Below are 17,918 nucleotides of genomic sequence, written 5' to 3' on the forward strand. Positions count from 1 at the left end.
AACATTCCATTACATTCCTACACCATGTGTTATTCATCCACACCCCAATTTTTTCTTACCTCATCTTACATTCCAATTCTTTACTACAACAAAAAATGCCAACATGAATATTTTTGTACATGTATATTCTAACCCTCTTTCTTTGGATTTCTACCATTGAAATAACATTTTACAATTTACAATGAGGTAAGTAGTCCCATTATCATTATCCCCATTCTGAATGAAGAAAATGTGGGAGTAAATTCTCTTTCCATTCACTCCCCCCCACACACACTCTTAAGGCCTTAATCCTGAGGAGTCTTAAGTCCCACTACCACTTTTTTTAATTAAGTAATTAATTTTCCCAATTATATGAAAAGATTTTTTTCAACATTCTTTTCTTAAGGTTTTTGCAAGGCAAATGGGGTTAAGTGGTTTGCCCAAGGCCACACAGCTAGGTAATTATTAAGTGTCTGAGGGTGGATTTGATCTCAGGTCCTCCTGACCCCAGGGCCCTTGTGCTATTCACTTCGCCACCTAGCAGCCCCTCAACATTCTTTTTTGTAAAGTTTTCTCTTTCCCACCCTTCCCTACCCCCCTACCCTAAGAAAGCAAGTGATCTGATATAGATTATACATGTACAATCATGTTACATATATTTCCATATTAGCCAGACACTAGTTCTAATGTATTCTAATCAGGAGCCAAAGGTCCCAATATCAGTCTAAGAATGAATCAGTAAAATTAACATAGAATTCTTATGCTGTTACTAATCATTTTCCTACACTATTGCTATTGAACTACACTTTGTGACCCCCCCAAAAAATCTACCTCCCTATAATTTCTACCATCTCTTACTTTTCCTCTCTGGGGTCAAACAGAACAAATCTAATCCCTCCAATTAACAGTTATATGTTTAATCTTTCTACTTGCATTTTCATTTGAAAGTCTTCTTAATTAGAACAGAAAACCAGAAAAGTCATAATTTAAACCCGGATTTTCTGACATCAAATTCAGTATTCTTTCAATTCAATAATTCAAATTAAGTTGACACAACTCTGTGCTCAACTCTAGACATATAAATAAAAATAAATAAAGGTGGACTTTTTCTTCTCTATTTTCTTTCACCTCCATAATGTTACGTCTTTTTTTCTAGAAATTTCTTTATTCATTTGTTCCCTATTTGTTTTTTTCTTCTTTGGGGGGGCAGGGAGAGAGGGAAGCTCAGAGTCACAGTGTCTGAGGTTGAATTAGAACTCAGGTCCTATTAACTTATTTTTAGGCCAATCCTTGATGAGGATAGCAGCCTTTAATATTTATTTCTGTAATGCTGGTGCAGACTGGGTGGGTATTAGACAGTGTCCCTGGTGACACAGGGACATTACAATAGTGAGCCTACAAGAGATGGGCTATCAAGAAGAGAGTGTAGTTTATTATTTTGCTCACTAGGTGCTGCTCTACTCCATCCACCATCTCAGTTGCTCTGTCTAGGTCCCATTAACATAAGGGCTAAAGCAATGATGTCAAACTCACGCAGTAACTGGGTCCACTAACCTGTACATAGGCTCCCTCTAAACCTCCTCTTAGCTTTAAAATGTAATATCATCTATGTTTTATTATATTTTTGATTATTTTGCTAAATATTTACCAATTACATCTTAATCTGTTTCTGCAGACTGAAAGAGACACTTGAGCTGTGTGTTTGATAACTCTGTACTAAAGATTGTTTTTTGGGGGTGGGCAAGGCAATGAATGGGATTATGTGACTAGCCCAAGATCACACAAAGTCCTGTTATTTTAAAGCTCCCAAGATTCGAGGCTTTGTTTTGTTCATTAGTTTCCATGAATGAAGGAGGCTTCTAGATCTTGATGAATAAAGCAAAGAGATCATAATTAAAATTTACAGACCTTTTTGAATGCATCCACAGTCAATCAAAGACCTATTCAATGCTTGCTTGGCCAATAATTCTGGAACCAGTTATAGAATATCATTGTAGTTTCCAGTCTTCCCTAGACACTTCTCTTATGCATCATCACAATTCTTCCAAAAGCATCTCTCTGGTGTTTTTCACAGTAAGACATATCATCTTATTAGTCTAGGTATATGTCAGACCCCCATTATATCTCCAAGCCAACAGGCATGTTCAGTTTAACTGATCTATCCCTGCAAAGATCTGCGCAAAGATAAATTTGTGCTGTTCAGGTTCTGAATTTACCCTAGAAGATGAAATATAAGCTATCGTTTTTACATATTAATAAAGAATCTATGGCTCTTGCCCTTTACCATGCCTTGGAAAATTTCTTGCTCTTTGTTGACCAGCAATAACATTTTTAAGACTCAGATGAAGAACATTTAGTGTCTATTGAGTTTATTTAACATATCAAAACACAAGAGTTTCAGTATGAACATACTTCTTGAATTTCTTCCTCTACTCTACAGCACTGAAAAGGGAATAGGGAGGTCAATACTGAAGCCCAGGGTTCCTCACTGAGTCCTGAAATGGAATAATAAAAAACTAGAGAAAAAGGGAACTACTGGGGTTTAGGAACTAGAGGGGTTGTACTGGAATATTTTCCTCACCAGTATCTGAGATTTTTGAAATTTGTTCGGTCCTCCACCCAGTCCATTAGTCTGTTTTTGTCATCTGGATAACTGTTCTCCCAGTCCAATCATCTGTCTCTTTTGCTGCCACTCTCAGAAAGCAGGTCCCAGAAATCATACAATGGATGAGATCCATCCAATTTCAACTTTCTCACCTCTTTCTCCCAAATAGCATCTTAGGAAGAACTTGGAGCAGTAGCTCACTGACCGCTAGATCTACCAGTTTCAATACCCAAAGTCAATTGTTATTCTGCCTAGCAGTCATCCACACTGGCTTCACCCATTCCAGGGCACATGGAAGAAGAGGAGGGCATCCATCAAGCATGCCCACATTCTATTTTATCATTGCTTTTTCTCCTGTTTCTTAAAAACTCATACTTCTCCCAGTCTCTGATTGGGGGCAGTTCTACATTTCAGGTCATAATAAGAAAAGGACAATTCAGAAGTCTCCCACTGTCCTTCTCTTAGTTTCTAAGCTGCCACTATCCCCCAGACTCTGAGGACCAGAGAGGCAATTCAGAAAAATATTATGCAGTTGGCAGTGATGTCTGACTCTTTGTGACCCCAATTTGAGGTTTCCTTGGCAGAGATTTTGAAATGGTTTGCCATTTCCTTTTCCAGCTCATTTTACAGATGAGGAAACTGAGACAAAAGAGTTAAATGATTTCCTCAGGGTCACACAGCTAGTAAATATCTAATTCTAGATTTAAACTCAGATCTTCCTAACTTCAGGCCCAGGGGTCTAACCATTGTACAACTTTGGTACATTGGCAGATGCTTTAAAGTGTACTCTAGGTGTCCATAAATTCACCAAGGGATCCATGATTAGATTTCAGAAGTATATTTATATGGGGGAAAATTTTTTCACTAACTTCTAACTGAAATTTAGTGCTTCTTTTAATTGTGAGTTTTCTTAAAAGAAATATTCTGAGAAGGGACATACAAGTTTTCATCAGATGACTCAAGGGGTTCATCACACACACACACACACACACACACACACACACACACAGACACACACAATTTAGAACCCCTTCCCTTTATAGAGGAGGATACTTAGACTTAGTTCAATAACCCAGGACTTGTGATTCCCAAAACCAAATGTTTACACCATTGTCATGTTGTATCTCTATGTGTGAGGAGGCAATATGTATGTATGTACGCATATAGCTATGCATATTGTCATGTATATTGCCCAATGTGTGTGTGGTCTGTTACTAGTTTTTGATAGAGCTGGGAGGCCCTCTTTAATCCTTACTTCCTTCTCTTCCGTAAGCTCCCTTAAATTCTCTGACCCATATAAGGTCTTCTCTAGGGAAGTTGTTTAGTACTGTTTGTTCATCTTTTTTTTTTTTTTCTGTTTTAGGAACAGTGGTTTTCCTAAGCCCTCTCAGCTGGTTATTCCTCACTGCCCTGCCTCAGGTCTCGGCCTTTCCCCAGCCACATCTAAGAAGGACATTGCAATCATCTATTTGGAAGCATTTCTGAGCAAGTCAGATGTCATCATAGAGATTTTTTCCAGATCAGTGGAAAGCCTATATGTCATTGATGGACAACACTGGTATGATCAAAGAAAAGCGTTTTTAAAAAGATCTTATCTGTAGCTAAACTAAGGGGGATATGAATGGGTCTAGAGATAGTATGGAAATGAAAATGGAAATGGATGGTAGAAATGAAAGGCCTCCCTCAGAACAATTTCCTTGAGGTTCCCCTATATAATTATTCCTCCTATCTATTCACTTCTCCCTCTTCCCCTAAAAAAAAAAAATTGATATTGACAAAATTTCCTCTGAAGTGGTCCTACTTCATTTACTTCCAATAAATCACCATCCCTCATTGTTTTTTCCTTTGACCACTCTGATGGGTTCTAAAGGTAGGGTATTACTAGAACTGCCTAGTTTCATCCCATCTTCTTGCTGTTGATGTTTCAAAGGCCTCTCCCAGAGTTCCTCACAAGCCTGTGGTCCCCCTGGGATCTGAGATGAGAAAAGAGCTAATTAGGGAGGAGGAGGAGTGTTCATCCCTTTCTGAGTCTGAGAGTTGAGTAGTATTGAGTTTGGGCCTAGGTTCATCTAGTACAAACATAGCTGTGGGTTCCTAGATAGCACAGTGGATAGAATGTTGGCCCTGAAGTTGGAAGGACCTGAGTTCAAATTCTGCCTCAGACACTTCCTAGCTATGTGACCTTGGACAATTGCCTTGCATTCAGGGCTATGTCCAGTCATACTGATTTATCTGGCCACTGGATGCTCATGGCTCTGGAGGAGAAAGTGAGGCTGATGACTTATCCCAGAAACCCCCCCCCCCCCCATCCAATTCAAGTGCTTGTTATGGCATCACTTCCCTGATGTCATGTCATTCTTTGAGAATGAAGGACAAACATCATCAGTTGTGGGAAGAAGGCCCCAAGCTGGACTCACAGCCCCGGACTATAAGGTGGGAATTTTAATCTGGCTCAGGTCCAGGAAGAGGGATGGGAAGCAAGATTGAAGATATTTCCAGAGAAGAGACTTGCTATCTTTGGGGAACTTGACCTTTGGAGATGCTTGATAGGGCATCAGCGTCAGACTCTGATGTTCTTTTCTTGTCCCCTTGCTTCACTTGGCTGCTACTGGAGTTCTATCCAAAGAAACTCCTGTTCCTCTTGGCTGCTTTCAGGATCTGCCTTCACTTCCTTTCTTAGACACCCCCTTCCCCCCCATATAAATTCTTCCCATCTTCAAGACAAATTCAAGAAACCTTTCCAAACCCCATGAGCCTACCGTGATCTCTCCCTACTTCCTGAATTCTAATATTTATTTAATACATTTATTGAAGACTCACTATGTGCAAGAGACTTTGTTGAGTGTTGTGGCAGGCATTAGAGTAATAGAGTATGGTCTCTGTCTTCATGGAACTTAAATATCTGGGAGATCAAACATGTCCACAAAAATAATGTGTGATTAAGAGATATACAAGGTGCTATGAAAAGTAGGATCATCATCTTGTAGCAGTCATTTGGTACTTAGTATGAATCAGACACTAGGTTAAGTGCTAGAGATACAAAGAAAAGACAAAAATAAAGTCCCTACTATTGGAGAGTGTACATTTTCACGGGAGAGACATGTAAATCAGTAGGTATGTATGTGATTTCTGCAGAAGATGGAAGAGGGAAGAGAGAAGGCATTAGCAGCTGGGGGGAATGGGAAAGTACTCCTACAGCAGGTGGACTTTGGGCTGAGGCTGGCAGCCTGGAGCTGGAGGCAGGGTGGGGGTGGGCAGAGCATTCCAGGAATGTGGAAGAGCCAACTGAACGTCATGGAGACATGTCTGGATCACAGAGTGCATGGAGGGGGAGAAAGGTAGAAGAAGACTGAAAGATAAAGGAAAAAGGGATGTGACCCTATAATTTACAGCACTGCCTTATGGTGGAATCATGAGAAAAGCAAATCTCATACTGTAAGTTGTAGTTATTACAATATTAGTTTTATCTTTGTATATGTACATGATATCACCTCCAGAGGTTCCTTTAGAGCAAGGAAGCTTACTGGTTCATGATATTTTGGTTTCTCTTCTCCCCCTCCTTTTCTCCTTTGCCTTGTCTCCCCTTCCCCACCAGCACCTGCACAGTGGTGTCTAATTTTACTGCCACTCATCAAGGGGGCTCAGGGTGCATGTTTCTCTTGTCTTGTTTGTATTAGACAAGCAGGGGAAGGAGTTGGGAGCAGGGAGGGGACTGTTGCTCAGAGGGAAGGGACCTGGGTAGAGTTGACTGACAGGCTGAAATGGGTCCGGCAGACCTAATTTCAGCCATCTAGAGGGACTGGTGGTTGTAATGGCTAGTGCTAAGACTGAATACTGGTACAAGGTTACCGACTGGTACTAGGCTGGTCTAACTCTGCCCAGCTGCCTATGAGACAATTTTCCTTTTCCTTCTGAAACCTCTTCAGTCACCCTTTCCCATCCCCACCTCCGCAGGATAACATGGATAGCCAACATCCCCTCCATTCCCCTAGGACAAAAAGGTCTTAATCTTTGGTGAATCACGGAGGATACCTTTGGCAGTCTGTGGACTTCTTAAAATAATATTTTAAAATGTACAAAATAAAATACATAAATTACAAAGGAAATCAGTTATATTGAAATACAGTTATCAAAATATTAAAATAATAACAAGTTCACAGATTCCAGGTTAAGAACCCCTGACCTAGAATCATAGTCTGAGTATTACTAACCCATTTCTTTCATTTCACACATTCTGAACTTTATCATGTGCTGGCCAATGTCTTCCTCCACTCCCATGTCATCTTTTCCTCTCTAATTCCTCCCACTACTTCCTGAGTGCTGGCTTTTCTTACTTCTTGCTTATAAATTACTGAGGGAGCCTTCTTTTGCTTCTGTTGACTCAACTCTTTCTCAACCCTGTGTGTTTCTTTGTATTGTTGTTGTCAGTTTTCGTGATGTTCAAATTGCCAGTTTCCATCAACCACGTTTGTGCGTATTCTGCTCCCTCTGGATTCTCCCTCAGCACCCAGGACAGGGCCTTGCCCACAGGAGAAGCTGGGCAGGAGCAGAGATGGGGTAGTTAGTGGTAACAGGTTGAAGGAAGCAGGTTGAACACTTTGGCCCTATAGTCCCCTGGAGGGGAGGGAGGGTAAGAAAGGAGCCAGTTGCCTAGCCTGCGCTAGCCTTGCATCCCAAAGCCCATGCATTCCAGACAGAACAGGGGAAGGGCAGGTAGCCCACATCCCTGAAAGGAGCACATAGTTGCTGCTCAGTGAATAAATAATGAAGTTAAATTTATTAGAAAACACAATAATTCCTGCCACACACTCCTGCCATCCCCTTTGTGTTCAGGAACACACACATACACATACACACACACAGACACACAGACAAACGCACACAAACACACCTCTCATGCTTGTCATCACTAATACTTGATCCTCTGGCTAGGACCCTCTCTTCCTACCCTTCCTTGGTGCTGACCCCTCACAAACCAATGAATAAATATCAAATAAATACAATTGGGGCCCACCCTGCAGCTCCTTTGACCAGCTTTGGAGAGGGGATGGGTGAGCACTGAGGGACTCTCCCTCATCTTAGACATATTAGTCCCCAGTAGCTGGGCTGCCTGTCTCAGTTGTCAGGGCAGGGCCAGCCTGCAAGATGGGGGAAAGGGGTAGGTCCTGCCTTTATCACCACTTCCCTATTGTGCCCTATGGAGGCAGCTCCTCAGAGTCCCCTCCTATCAGTCATTTGTGTGCCCCCACTCTGCCCAGGGCTGCTCCCTGGGAGGGTGAGGTTATTTTTTGCCCACCCAATGGCGCCGTCGAAGAATCTCCAGAATCTGTGCACGCTGTCGGAGCCAGTCCTTTGGGGTGGGTCGAGGGGCTGGAGGGGTAGGTCGGGGTACAAAGAAGCTGTAGCGAAGGCGAGGATTCTGAGGGTTACCCACAACCAGGGCCTGTAAGGTCAGGGGCTGGGATAAGGGCCCATGGCCTATTAGGGTCTCCGAAGCTGCCGTGGCACCGCTGTACCGAAGGCTGGCACCTCCAGGCAGAACCACATCACTTGCAGACGGGAGCAGGGTGTATTCACCATTGAGGGCATAGGAGCCATCCTGAAGCTTCAGAGCCAAATAAATATTGTGGGGGCCAGAATCCCCCTGTTGCCGCACTAGAATGTGGGTGGCCCCTGAAGGGATGGTGACCACATCATTATAACCATACCTGGGGAAGGATGCAAGAGAACAGAGTTAGGGAAAGGAGCATCAACAAGAAAAAGAAGTCTCCCATTCCTCCTCTGTATGAGGTCCCTTACTGGGGTCTTTACCTGAACTTCTTGAAGGAGCCAGACTGCTTGCTGCAGCTTGAGCCATCACCCCCACATTTCATACACTTGTCAAACTTTTTCTTAGAGCCAATAATTCGGTCACAGCCAGCGTGGATGCAACGACCTTGAACACAGACTGAGGTGCTGTCCAATGAACAGGGGGTCCCATCTACCACCTGAGGAGAAGAAATGGAGTGAGGGTGACAGAGGTAGGGGTTTGTGGGGATGGAAAAAGAGAAGTCTCATATTATTTTGGGAAGATGCTCTAAGGTCTTGACTAGTAATAATTAATAATAATAATAATAGCTAATATTTATATTGTGTTTACTATGGGGCAGGCACTGTGTTAAGAGCTTTACAAATATCAACTCACTTGATTTTCAAAACAATCCTGGGAAGTAGGTGCTATCATTTTACAGTTGAATAAACTGAGGCGAGTAGTAGTTAAGAGATTTGCCCAGGGTCACACAGCTAGTAATTATTTAAGGCTACATTTAACTTCAGGGCTTCTTCCTGACTCTTGGTTTAGTGCTCTATACACTAAGCCATTAGATATCGTTGAGATAATAGTAAGTTTTAGTGATGAAAATAGGGTAAGACTTAGTGAGTACCCTACTTTGCTTGGTACAACAAAGTAGCCCTGAAGGGTGGCCCCTCAAATTTGGAGGCTGGTTGGAGCAGCTGAGAGGAGAGAAAAAGCAAAGGAGAGCTGAGATATTGGGTCAGGGACTGGAGCTACAAACTCTGATGGTCAGATATAGATGATCAACGATTCTCAACACTTTGTGGTTTATTTCTTCAAGAAGCTATAATGATATTTTACTGGTAAGATGGCACTGTTTCATACAGATGACCTGCCTATGATACTGATTTTTACTTCTTAGCTTTCAGAAAATAGGGTAGGAGAGGATTTGTTAGGGTAGGGTGGGAGGTCAGGGCCTTGAGGCTCTCCACACTCTATCCTTCCCCCTTGCCCTTGTCCTCACCCGAGGCTCCAGGACATAGTAGTAGCCAAGGGCCCGGGCCTGACAGGTGAGCTTGCACTGGTCTTGGGGAGCCACACCACTGTATCGAGGTACCCAGTCCATGGGCCCTGGGAAGTTCTTGAAGAGATCAGAGCGGAGGTTGTAGGCAGCACACTGCTCCTCCCGGAAGGTCAAAGCTGTAGCATACCAAGACACAGAACAAACAATCAGAATTCTTCATCCATCCCAGCCTCTATCCATCTCCCTAGTTCCACCTAGTCTACTTTTCCAATATTATTTCCAACCCCACCCCCACTTCTACTACTCATAAACTATCAGGGAGACATTGTGTTACAATGGGAGACTCAATGGTCTCCTTCTACTACTAGTATCACCAGCACCGTGGCATAGACTTTAAGACCAACTTTTTCCCTATGGGGGGGTTCTCATATGTACAGGAGTCTGTCGACCAATCCAACCATCTCCAGAGCCCACAGGACAGTTCTTTGAGTGCCAGGCCACTTACCTGTGCCTGTGGGGCAGTCCTGGGTATGGCAGGAACGGAAACGTGTCCGGCGGCCCTCACAGTATTTGCCACCATTTCGGGGGACAGGACTAGTACAGTCACGGGAGGAGAACTGGACACCACCTCCACAGGTCCGAGAGCAGTCACCCCAGGGCCCCCAGGAGCCCCAACCCCCTGCTTGGGGGGTCTGTAGAAGCATAAGATTGGAGAAACAAGGATCAACCAAGGCACCTTCCACTGCTTACCTCCCAGAACCAGCTCCAAATCTCTCATTTTGTAGTCCCACTCTCTCCATCCTTTTTTCTCTTAGTCTTTCATTCCCCCAGACAATAGTCATTCCCCCCAGCCATCAATCCCACTGACACATCTCCTGACTCTCACATTGAAATCCTGAAGCTGATCACTCTGAAGGCAGCGGCCACTCATGCAGGCCTGGTTGGGTCCACAGGGGGTGCCATCAGCCCAGGGGGAGTGCTTGGTTTGACACATGGCATGGCCATTGAGGCGGCCAGAGCACCAGAGGGCAGCACAGGGTGGGGGAAGCTGAGGACAGTGCCTTGAGTCAGGCCCAAAGGTCAGCTGGCACTGGCGGTCAGCATCATAGTCCCTGCCAGGGAAGGTCACAGGCAGGCGCAGAGGAGCTGAGGGTTTGTCTAAGAGGCAGTGTCCTGGGTAAAAAAAGAGGAGGAAAAAGAAAAGGGCTCAGGGGCAAGAAGCTGTGGGTTCTGGTCCTAGGACTAGAAGACTGGGGATATTCTAGCTTCTTAGGGTCTGAAGCCCAAGAAATAGGAACTCATAAGGACAATTGTGCTTTCTGGCCCCATCCCATCTTTCAGACAGAAGGCATTTTGCAGAGCAAATCTGGAAAGAAATAGGAGTCTTCCAAGAAGCAGGGACTAAACCTAGGAAGGGCAGAGGGGAAATGGGGAGTGGGGGGACACAAGTTTTCACCCATGGAGGTCAAGGTTCACTGTAGGGTTCTGACCATGGCCATTGTCGAGGAAATCAGTGATGAAGCGGGCACTGCAGGGGGACCAGGGTTCCTCAGGGTCCACGTGGGCCATAACTGGTGCCATTACATGACGAGAAGAGCTTCCAGGACTGTTCAGACTCACACATGGCTTGGAGTTGTCATGAAGCATATTAAAGACATGGCCTGTAGGGGCAGAAATACTACTAGAAACCTGGTTCCATCTATATCCTTCCTGATCTGTCCCAGTGGACTGGACACTGATGTTGTGACAATGAAGCATCCATCAGTTTGCAGAATCCGTGCCATCACTCTCTAAGCTCACTTTGTTGCCCTATGGAATCTCACATCCTTGCTCCCACACGCACACACACACACACACACCTACATGTAGACAACATGCACTGTAACTCTTTATGTCTTTAATATTGGAGGATTTGTAATGAAAAGGCACAGAATTGAGAGTTGGAGGACCTAGGTTCAAATCTTGGGACTTAGACAAATTACTCCCCCTTTCTGGGTCTCAGTTTCTTCAAGACCAGGATCAAAGTGATTATCTAGACCAGTGGTTTCTAAGTGTGGCCTGGGACCTCTGTTTGTCCCTTAGATTCTTATGGGAAGGTATCTTTGAAATCAAAATATTTTCATAATAATACTAAGATATTTAAAATTTTAACACAGTAAATATCCATAAACATAAACTACCTAAATGAAAATTCTTGGGGGAGGGGGATTAAGAGATCCTGGGACCAAAAATTTGAGAACTAATGATCCACTTGAACCCCCTCATTTTACAAATCACTCAATCATTTCATTAGGCACTTATCATATGCACTGTGTAGGTTACTTGTATAAGTTTATATAAAGACATAAAAGAAACAGTCTCTGCCCTCAAGAAGTTTGCATTTTATCAACATGAATGAACACCCAGTTATACACAAAATGAAAACAAGATAACCAGCAGCTAGAGGAGAAGGCTTTCATGGAACAAATGGCCTTTGGGTTGAACTCTGAAGGTGATGAAGAAGGAGTGCATTCCACGCATGAGGAACAAGTGCAAAGGTTCAGAGATGGGAAATGGGAATTTATGTATAAAGAATAACAAGTAAGCCAATATCACTGGAGTAAAGAGTTACGTGGAAGGATGAAAGTGTAAGAAAGATTGGGAAGGTAGGAAGGGATCAGGTTTTGGAAGACTTTTCCATGCCCTCAAAAGGAGTTCATATTTGATTCTAGAGGTAAAAGGAATTTGTGGAATAGGAGAACTGACAAAATCATCAAGCAAGTAAGCACAGGAGACGGGTACAATGCATAGGTAGTGTTTCTTACCCAGTTCATGAGCAGCAGTGAAAGCTGACTGGAGTCCATCATCTTCCACAATGGCACAACTTCTGGCTGGATCACATACTGTGCCCACATCAGCCATTCCTAGTGTGTCACATGTAGAAACACCACACAGGTCCTAGGGGAGTACAGAAGATGCATTAGGAGCTAGGAAACTAAGCTCCAAAAGGTTGAACACTCTAGAACATTAGAGAACCTGGGTGCTGGATGTGCTTAGATAACAATAGAGAAGGGTTTGGGGAAATGGGAAGTTGGTTGGGGCCTCACCTGTCGAGTAAATAGAATAGCTGTATCAAAATGGTCAGGGTGGCTGTCCTCAGGAATGTTGAGTCCCTGCTGCCAGGTACAAAAGCTTCGAAGGGTCTGAGCAGCACTGGGGCCCACCTCAGGCCCTTCTTCACCAGGTCCAAGCACAACTAGCCGGGTTACCACTAGACTGACTGGGTTACGAAGACTTGGGTGGCGGAAAGCCTTGGCAGCAGCTGCCATGACGGTCAGTAGGTATCTCTTCAGCCCAGCCCCATGGAATGCCGCCATCTTGTCGTCTGCCACTACCAGGGTCTCCACAAATCGACTTACTGAGGCAAAGCGCTGGAAGGAAGAGCAGAGCAAAGGAGGGTTTAATCCCCAAACACCGGTGTTTCTGCCCTCCCCGCTCCAGCCCATCCCTACCCCTTTAGGGACTGAAGTTTAGCAGAACTAGATTGGGGCACACAAGATCCCATTGGGTTCCTGCTCTTATCTTGTTCTCTCCTTCCTCCCTTCTTTGCCCCAACTCCAAGGGGGCTCCCGCGGTTACTCAGAGACTCAGCTGTCGGTTCAGGGAAGGGGAGGGGAAGGGGGTGCCACGTCCCCTGCCACGTGGGCCTCAGGGGGAAAGAACAGCTGAGAGTGCCTGAGAGAGGAGATGGGGGGCTCCCCCTGCTTGTGAGAGGGGCCTGAAAGTAGTGGAGTAGAAGGCTGAGTTGCAACGTGTCTGTGCTCTGTGGTGGTGGGGGAACAAGTCTGTCAGCAGTCAGGGCTGGGGCCAGATATCCGGCAGTGGCTGGGTTTAGAGGGAGCGTCTGGTCTGGATTAGAAGGAGAAGGAGAGGGAGGGAGAGAGAGAGAGGAAGGGAGGGAGGGAGAGAAAGAAAGGGAGGGAGGGAAAAGGGCAGTCAGGGAAAAAGGGAAAGAGGGAAAGAAAGGCTGATCAACTGACTACTAGGTTGAAAAGGGGACAACCTAAAGAGAGATCATGGATGTCCTTCCAGTTTCTGAAGTGGGGTCTGGCCCGAGGTCCAGTCTCAGACCTGTCTTAAGTCTAAGCAAAGAAACTGCCAAGTGTTAGGTTAAGTTAAGTGTGGCTGTCTAATCTCAAGGCTCTCCATCTGGGGCTCCGGGTGCTGGAGAGGGCCCGTTATGGAGAGGTGTGGCTACTTTCCAGCCCTAGTTTCCCTGACTGTGGCAAATTCACCCTCTGGACTCAGCCTTTTAGCCAAGAAACTCTGAGGAGGCTTGGGGGGGGGGGAGCAGGTCAGCAGATGGACAAGAATACCAAGGGTCCTTGCCCAGGATCTGGATGGCAAACTGATTTGACTGGGGACCCAAAAGAGAGAGGCCAATAGAAACAGAAAAGAAAGAAGGGAAAGGGGAAAATGGAGCAGGCAGGCGTGGAGGTGGGTGGGGAAAGGATGAATGGAGGTCAGTGGGACAGTTATGGTGGAGCGGATGCAGCAGGGGCTCTGAAGCTGCCTACCTTGGCTCTTCGAGGGCTGGGGCCTGGGCTCCCAAGCGGGGCCCCAACGTTGCACATGGGACCCTGGTCTCTGGTGGGGCTCTTGCGGCGTAAGATGTGGGCCCCCTTCCCCCCAGCAGAGTTGGGAGCACCCTCTTCTAGAGGTTGAAGGTGGAGTTCTGTCCCCCGGTACTGCAGGACACCCAACAGGGCTCCCCCATCCCAATGCAGAGATGCCACAGACTCGGGGTCCCCGTTGATGGTGCCTGTCAGGTACGTGCCCACTTCAGCCCCACCTAGCATCGAAGGTGCCTGGCCCAGGTACTGCACAGTCAATCCCTCAACCCGGACACCGGGGTCCTGCTCCAGCTCCAGCAGCAGCGTCTCCCCAAAGGCTGGCAGCCGATATAAAAGGAGCCCCTGGGAGCCGGGGCCAGGAAAGATGCTGCCATTGAGTTTCTCAGGAAACACGATCTCCTCCTCTTGAGTGGGGAGGCCCACCAGCTGGGCAAGAGACAAGCAGGAGTCTAGTAGCAGCACCATCAGAAGCAGCAGCCCTGAAAGTGGCTGGGATGGGGTGGAAAGCAGGGGGCTGGTCTGACTTTCCCCTAAGTCCCTCCTGGGTCCTCTCTCTGCCTGGGCCATGGCACTGCAGCAGTAGCTGGAAGGGAGAGGGGTGTTCAAGGCTCCAGTTACTCCCCCTGCCTGGTTCTTGGAGGATCCTCACAGCAGGAGGGTTCTGTCCTATGCCAGAGGATGCAGTGTTGGCACTCCAAAGTTTGAGATAAAGAAAATCCCCCCCCCCCCCCAGTTAAGAGGGAATCTGAGAGTCACCTCCTAAATACACCCACACCCCTGTGGAGTGACTCCTCTGAGGTTTCCCTTCAGTTTTCAAGTCTCCCTCTGCCCTGCCCTCTCTCTCTATGGCTCAGACTCCCTGTGGGTCTGTTCCTTTAGATTCTAGTTCTTTTTCTGTCTGTCCTCTCTTCCTCTGGTTGACTTCCTAACTGAGTGGATTCCCCAATTTCTCTATAGCTCTCAGGGTCTTTGTCTTTCTCTGGGTCTCTATCTCTCTGTGTCTCCCCAGCCCTCTCCCAGTTGGATTCTCCTTAGCGGGCTCTCCCCGCCAGCGCCTTTAAGTACAGTGAAGAGCGGGGATTGGCTGAGCTGGCGGAGCCACTCAGACTACAGCTTGAGGTCTTTGGTGGGAAGGCAAATGGGGTGTCTCATTACTTCCAAAAATTCAGGTTTTCAAAGGAAATTGGGGGTGGGGTGGGGGGAGGGGAATCCCCAGCAGTCAGATCCTAGGCACTTGGCCAGCTGATGACACAGCTCTTTTCCTAAATTTGACTCCAACTCTCAGCTGTTTCTTTCCTTTTCTGGGAGTTTATCACATCCCTGGCTGGGGGTGGGGGGAAGTGGAGTTGGGGGATAACACCACCCCCAGCTCTACTATGAACAAAATAACAATCAAAACCAAGAGAAGAACTAATCCTCCCCTGCCCTTGCTCCTGTTCAAATCTCTTCTTCCTAACCCTAGAGGGGAAGGAGGTGACCCCTGTTCCCCCAAAGCTGGGGCTCAAGTGCCCAGAGATATGAGTGAAGGAGGAACAAAAGAAATAGTTGAGGGAGAAACACATGAGAACTGCCAGTGAGTTCAGAGCAAGGACGTTTCAAGTTTAGGGATGCTGGATGCATCACCTGGGACAGTGGAGAGGATGAATGGGACGACGGGAGTGGAGGGGGGCAAGGAATTCATCATCTGAAGGGAGGGCAATTCTGCTTGAAGCAGGGGTTGGAGATGGAGGGCAGTACAAGAGGAGTTAATGACTTTTCCTTTTGTACAAGGAGGATCCCAGCCTGGGCCAGGGCAAGGGTTCCTGTGCCAGAAACCACCTCCTCTCCCCTCCCCTCCCCCCCTCCCTCAGGCTCCCCTTTCCTTAGCTTCCCTCCTCCCCTCAACACAAACCCGGAACAGTTATTCCGCCTCCATTCTCCCCCAGGGCTCCCCCTCCTCAAATCTTGTCCTCCCCCCTACTTCCTGGCTCTCCCTTTTCTTGGCCCTGCTCCCAGTCAATTCCCCTAGGGCTCCTTGCCCCACTCCTACTCTCTCCCAAAAGCTTGGGTCCCTGTCCTACCCTCCCCCCAGAGACTTTCTTTCTCCTTTTTTCTCTCCCTCCTCCCCAAACCTAATCTCTCCCTAGTTTGCCTCTCCCCTAAAGAGAATTAGAATCCATCAGGACCTGAGTTCATTAACCGAGGCCCTGAGAAGGTGTAATTTGCCTATGGTCACACAGCTGTTATGGAGCAGAATAGGGACTTCAACCCAACCTGGGGTCTAATGTGACCCCCAAGTCCAATATTCTTTCCCTATTGCTTTTCTGAGCCATCCCTCCAGAGGTCTCTATTCTCATACATCCTCAAGTCTGCAAGACTCTGCTTCTGACATTTCCATCCACCCACCCTGATCCTGGGAACTCAAGGCCTCCTAATCGTTACTGGCTTCTCCTTTCTTATCCTCCAGGGGATGTCTCCATTGTACATGTGGGGGAAATGACAGCGAGAGAGACAAGAACTGTGTAAGAGTGGTAGTAAGGCAAATGGGGGAAGGGAGGAGGACGCAGGGTCTGCAGAAGTGTGGACTTGGGGCAATTCCGGCGCTGGCCCCCACCCCATGGCCACTCCTTTCCCCAGGAAATCCCCAGGAAGGACTGAGCTGCCAAGCGGTCCCTTCCCCTTCCCAGGGGCCAGGCTGTGCTCCCTCCCATTCACGGCCGGGTGGCTCTCCCAGTCATCTCCCGCTCCTCACCTCACATCCTGCCCTGCCATCCACCCCCGGGGCCACCGGGACCCGCTCATTCTGCCCACCTCCTCCTGCACCGCCCAGCCCTGAGCCACATTTTCCTCTTCCCCTAACGCACCAAGCCCCCTGGGGTACCAGGAGCAGGAGGGGGCCCGGGTGGGACAAGGCTGGGGTCCGAGGCAGGCCGGGCCTGGAGCAAGAGGCGCTATCCCCAGAGGGTGCCCCACCCCCACCCCTAACAAAAGGGGTGACAAAGCAGTTGAAGACAAAGGGCCTCAGAGTGGCAGGGGGCGGCGATGGCAGCCTGAGGAGGGCACAAAGGGCTCAGTGTCCCGGCGGCCCCCCAGGAGGCCTCCCGGCCGGGACACAACAGCCCTCTTTATGCCCCTCCTGTTGGCGCTTGCTCCGCGGGGTGCTGGGTCTCGGGGGGCTCCGGCCTCGCCCCTCCCCACCCGGGTGCGGGCCCCGGGCCCGCCGCAGCGCCGGCCCCACCCTTTGGCCCGTTTCCTATTAGGTCAGTTCCCAGGCAAGTCTGGCCCCGCCCGGCCCCGGGTGGGCTCCGGCCCCGGGTGGGCCCTGGCCCGGGTGGGCTCCGGCCCCGGGTGGGCCCTGGCCCGGGTGGGCTCCGGCCCCGGGTGGGCTCCGGCCCCGGGTGGGCCCTGGCCCGGGTGGGCTCCGGCCCCGGGTGGGCTCCGGCCCGGGTCCCTCCTCCCCTCGCGCACTCCCCGGGGGGCTCCCCGGCCCGGGGCAGGAGGGAAGTTCCTCGGTTTCTTCAGACCCCCCAGGACTGCCCCGCGGGGCCGGGCCGGGCCGGGCCGGGCCCCTCCCTCCGCGCCGGTGGCCTTGGCCCCCGCTCCGGCTCGGATCTGGCCTGGGCGGAAGCCCCCGGCCCCGGCCCCAGCCCCGGCCCGGCCCCCGGCCCCCGGCCCCCGGCCCCCGGCCCCGGCCCCCCTCGGAACGTGGGAATCGGGCGGGGGGGCGCTTCCCAGCGCGGCTGCCGCGACCCCGCGGGGGGCGGGGCGGGCCCGGGGCTCCCCCGAATGGGGCCCAGATGTGCGAGGGCTCCGACACATTTGGGCAGCGGGCCCTGGGCGGGAGCGGCCAGAGGGCGGGGAGCCGACACCGCCTCCCGCGGCTGCAGACTCCGGCCGCCCCGGAGCCCGCGGACGCGCTCCCTCCGCCCCGCCTCGCCCCATTGG

General features: G+C 48.6%; 1 protein-coding gene across 3 annotated transcripts; it reads right to left on the minus strand.

Moving 5' to 3' along the window:
* Nucleotides 1–6,678: 6,678 nt before the first annotated feature.
* On the minus strand, nucleotides 6,679–17,610 carry ADAMTS4 (ADAM metallopeptidase with thrombospondin type 1 motif 4). 3 transcript variants are annotated; one of them, XM_074188151.1, is made up of 10 exons: nucleotides 16,380–17,610; nucleotides 13,938–14,655; nucleotides 12,468–12,791; nucleotides 12,186–12,318; nucleotides 10,872–11,042; nucleotides 10,268–10,554; nucleotides 9,887–10,073; nucleotides 9,382–9,557; nucleotides 8,396–8,571; nucleotides 6,679–8,292 (listed from the first exon to the last, which is right to left on the minus strand). In XM_074188151.1, exons 2-10 carry the CDS (start codon nucleotides 14,559–14,561, stop codon nucleotides 7,866–7,868), a joined length of 2,505 nt encoding a protein of 834 aa, XP_074044252.1. In that variant the 5' UTR covers nucleotides 14,562–14,655; nucleotides 16,380–17,610; the 3' UTR covers nucleotides 6,679–7,865. The 3 variants fall into 3 exon arrangements, with proteins under 3 accessions (XP_074044252.1, XP_074044251.1, XP_074044250.1); XM_074188150.1 differs by having other exon boundaries at nucleotides 13,938–14,660; XM_074188149.1 differs by lacking the exon at nucleotides 16,380–17,610 and having other exon boundaries at nucleotides 13,938–15,816.
* Between the last annotated feature and the right edge of the window lie 308 nt (nucleotides 17,611–17,918).

The sequence above is a fragment of the Macrotis lagotis genome, chromosome 5, assembly GCF_037893015.1.
Source record: "Macrotis lagotis isolate mMagLag1 chromosome 5, bilby.v1.9.chrom.fasta, whole genome shotgun sequence".
NCBI classification, from domain to species: domain Eukaryota; kingdom Metazoa; phylum Chordata; class Mammalia; order Peramelemorphia; family Peramelidae; genus Macrotis; species Macrotis lagotis.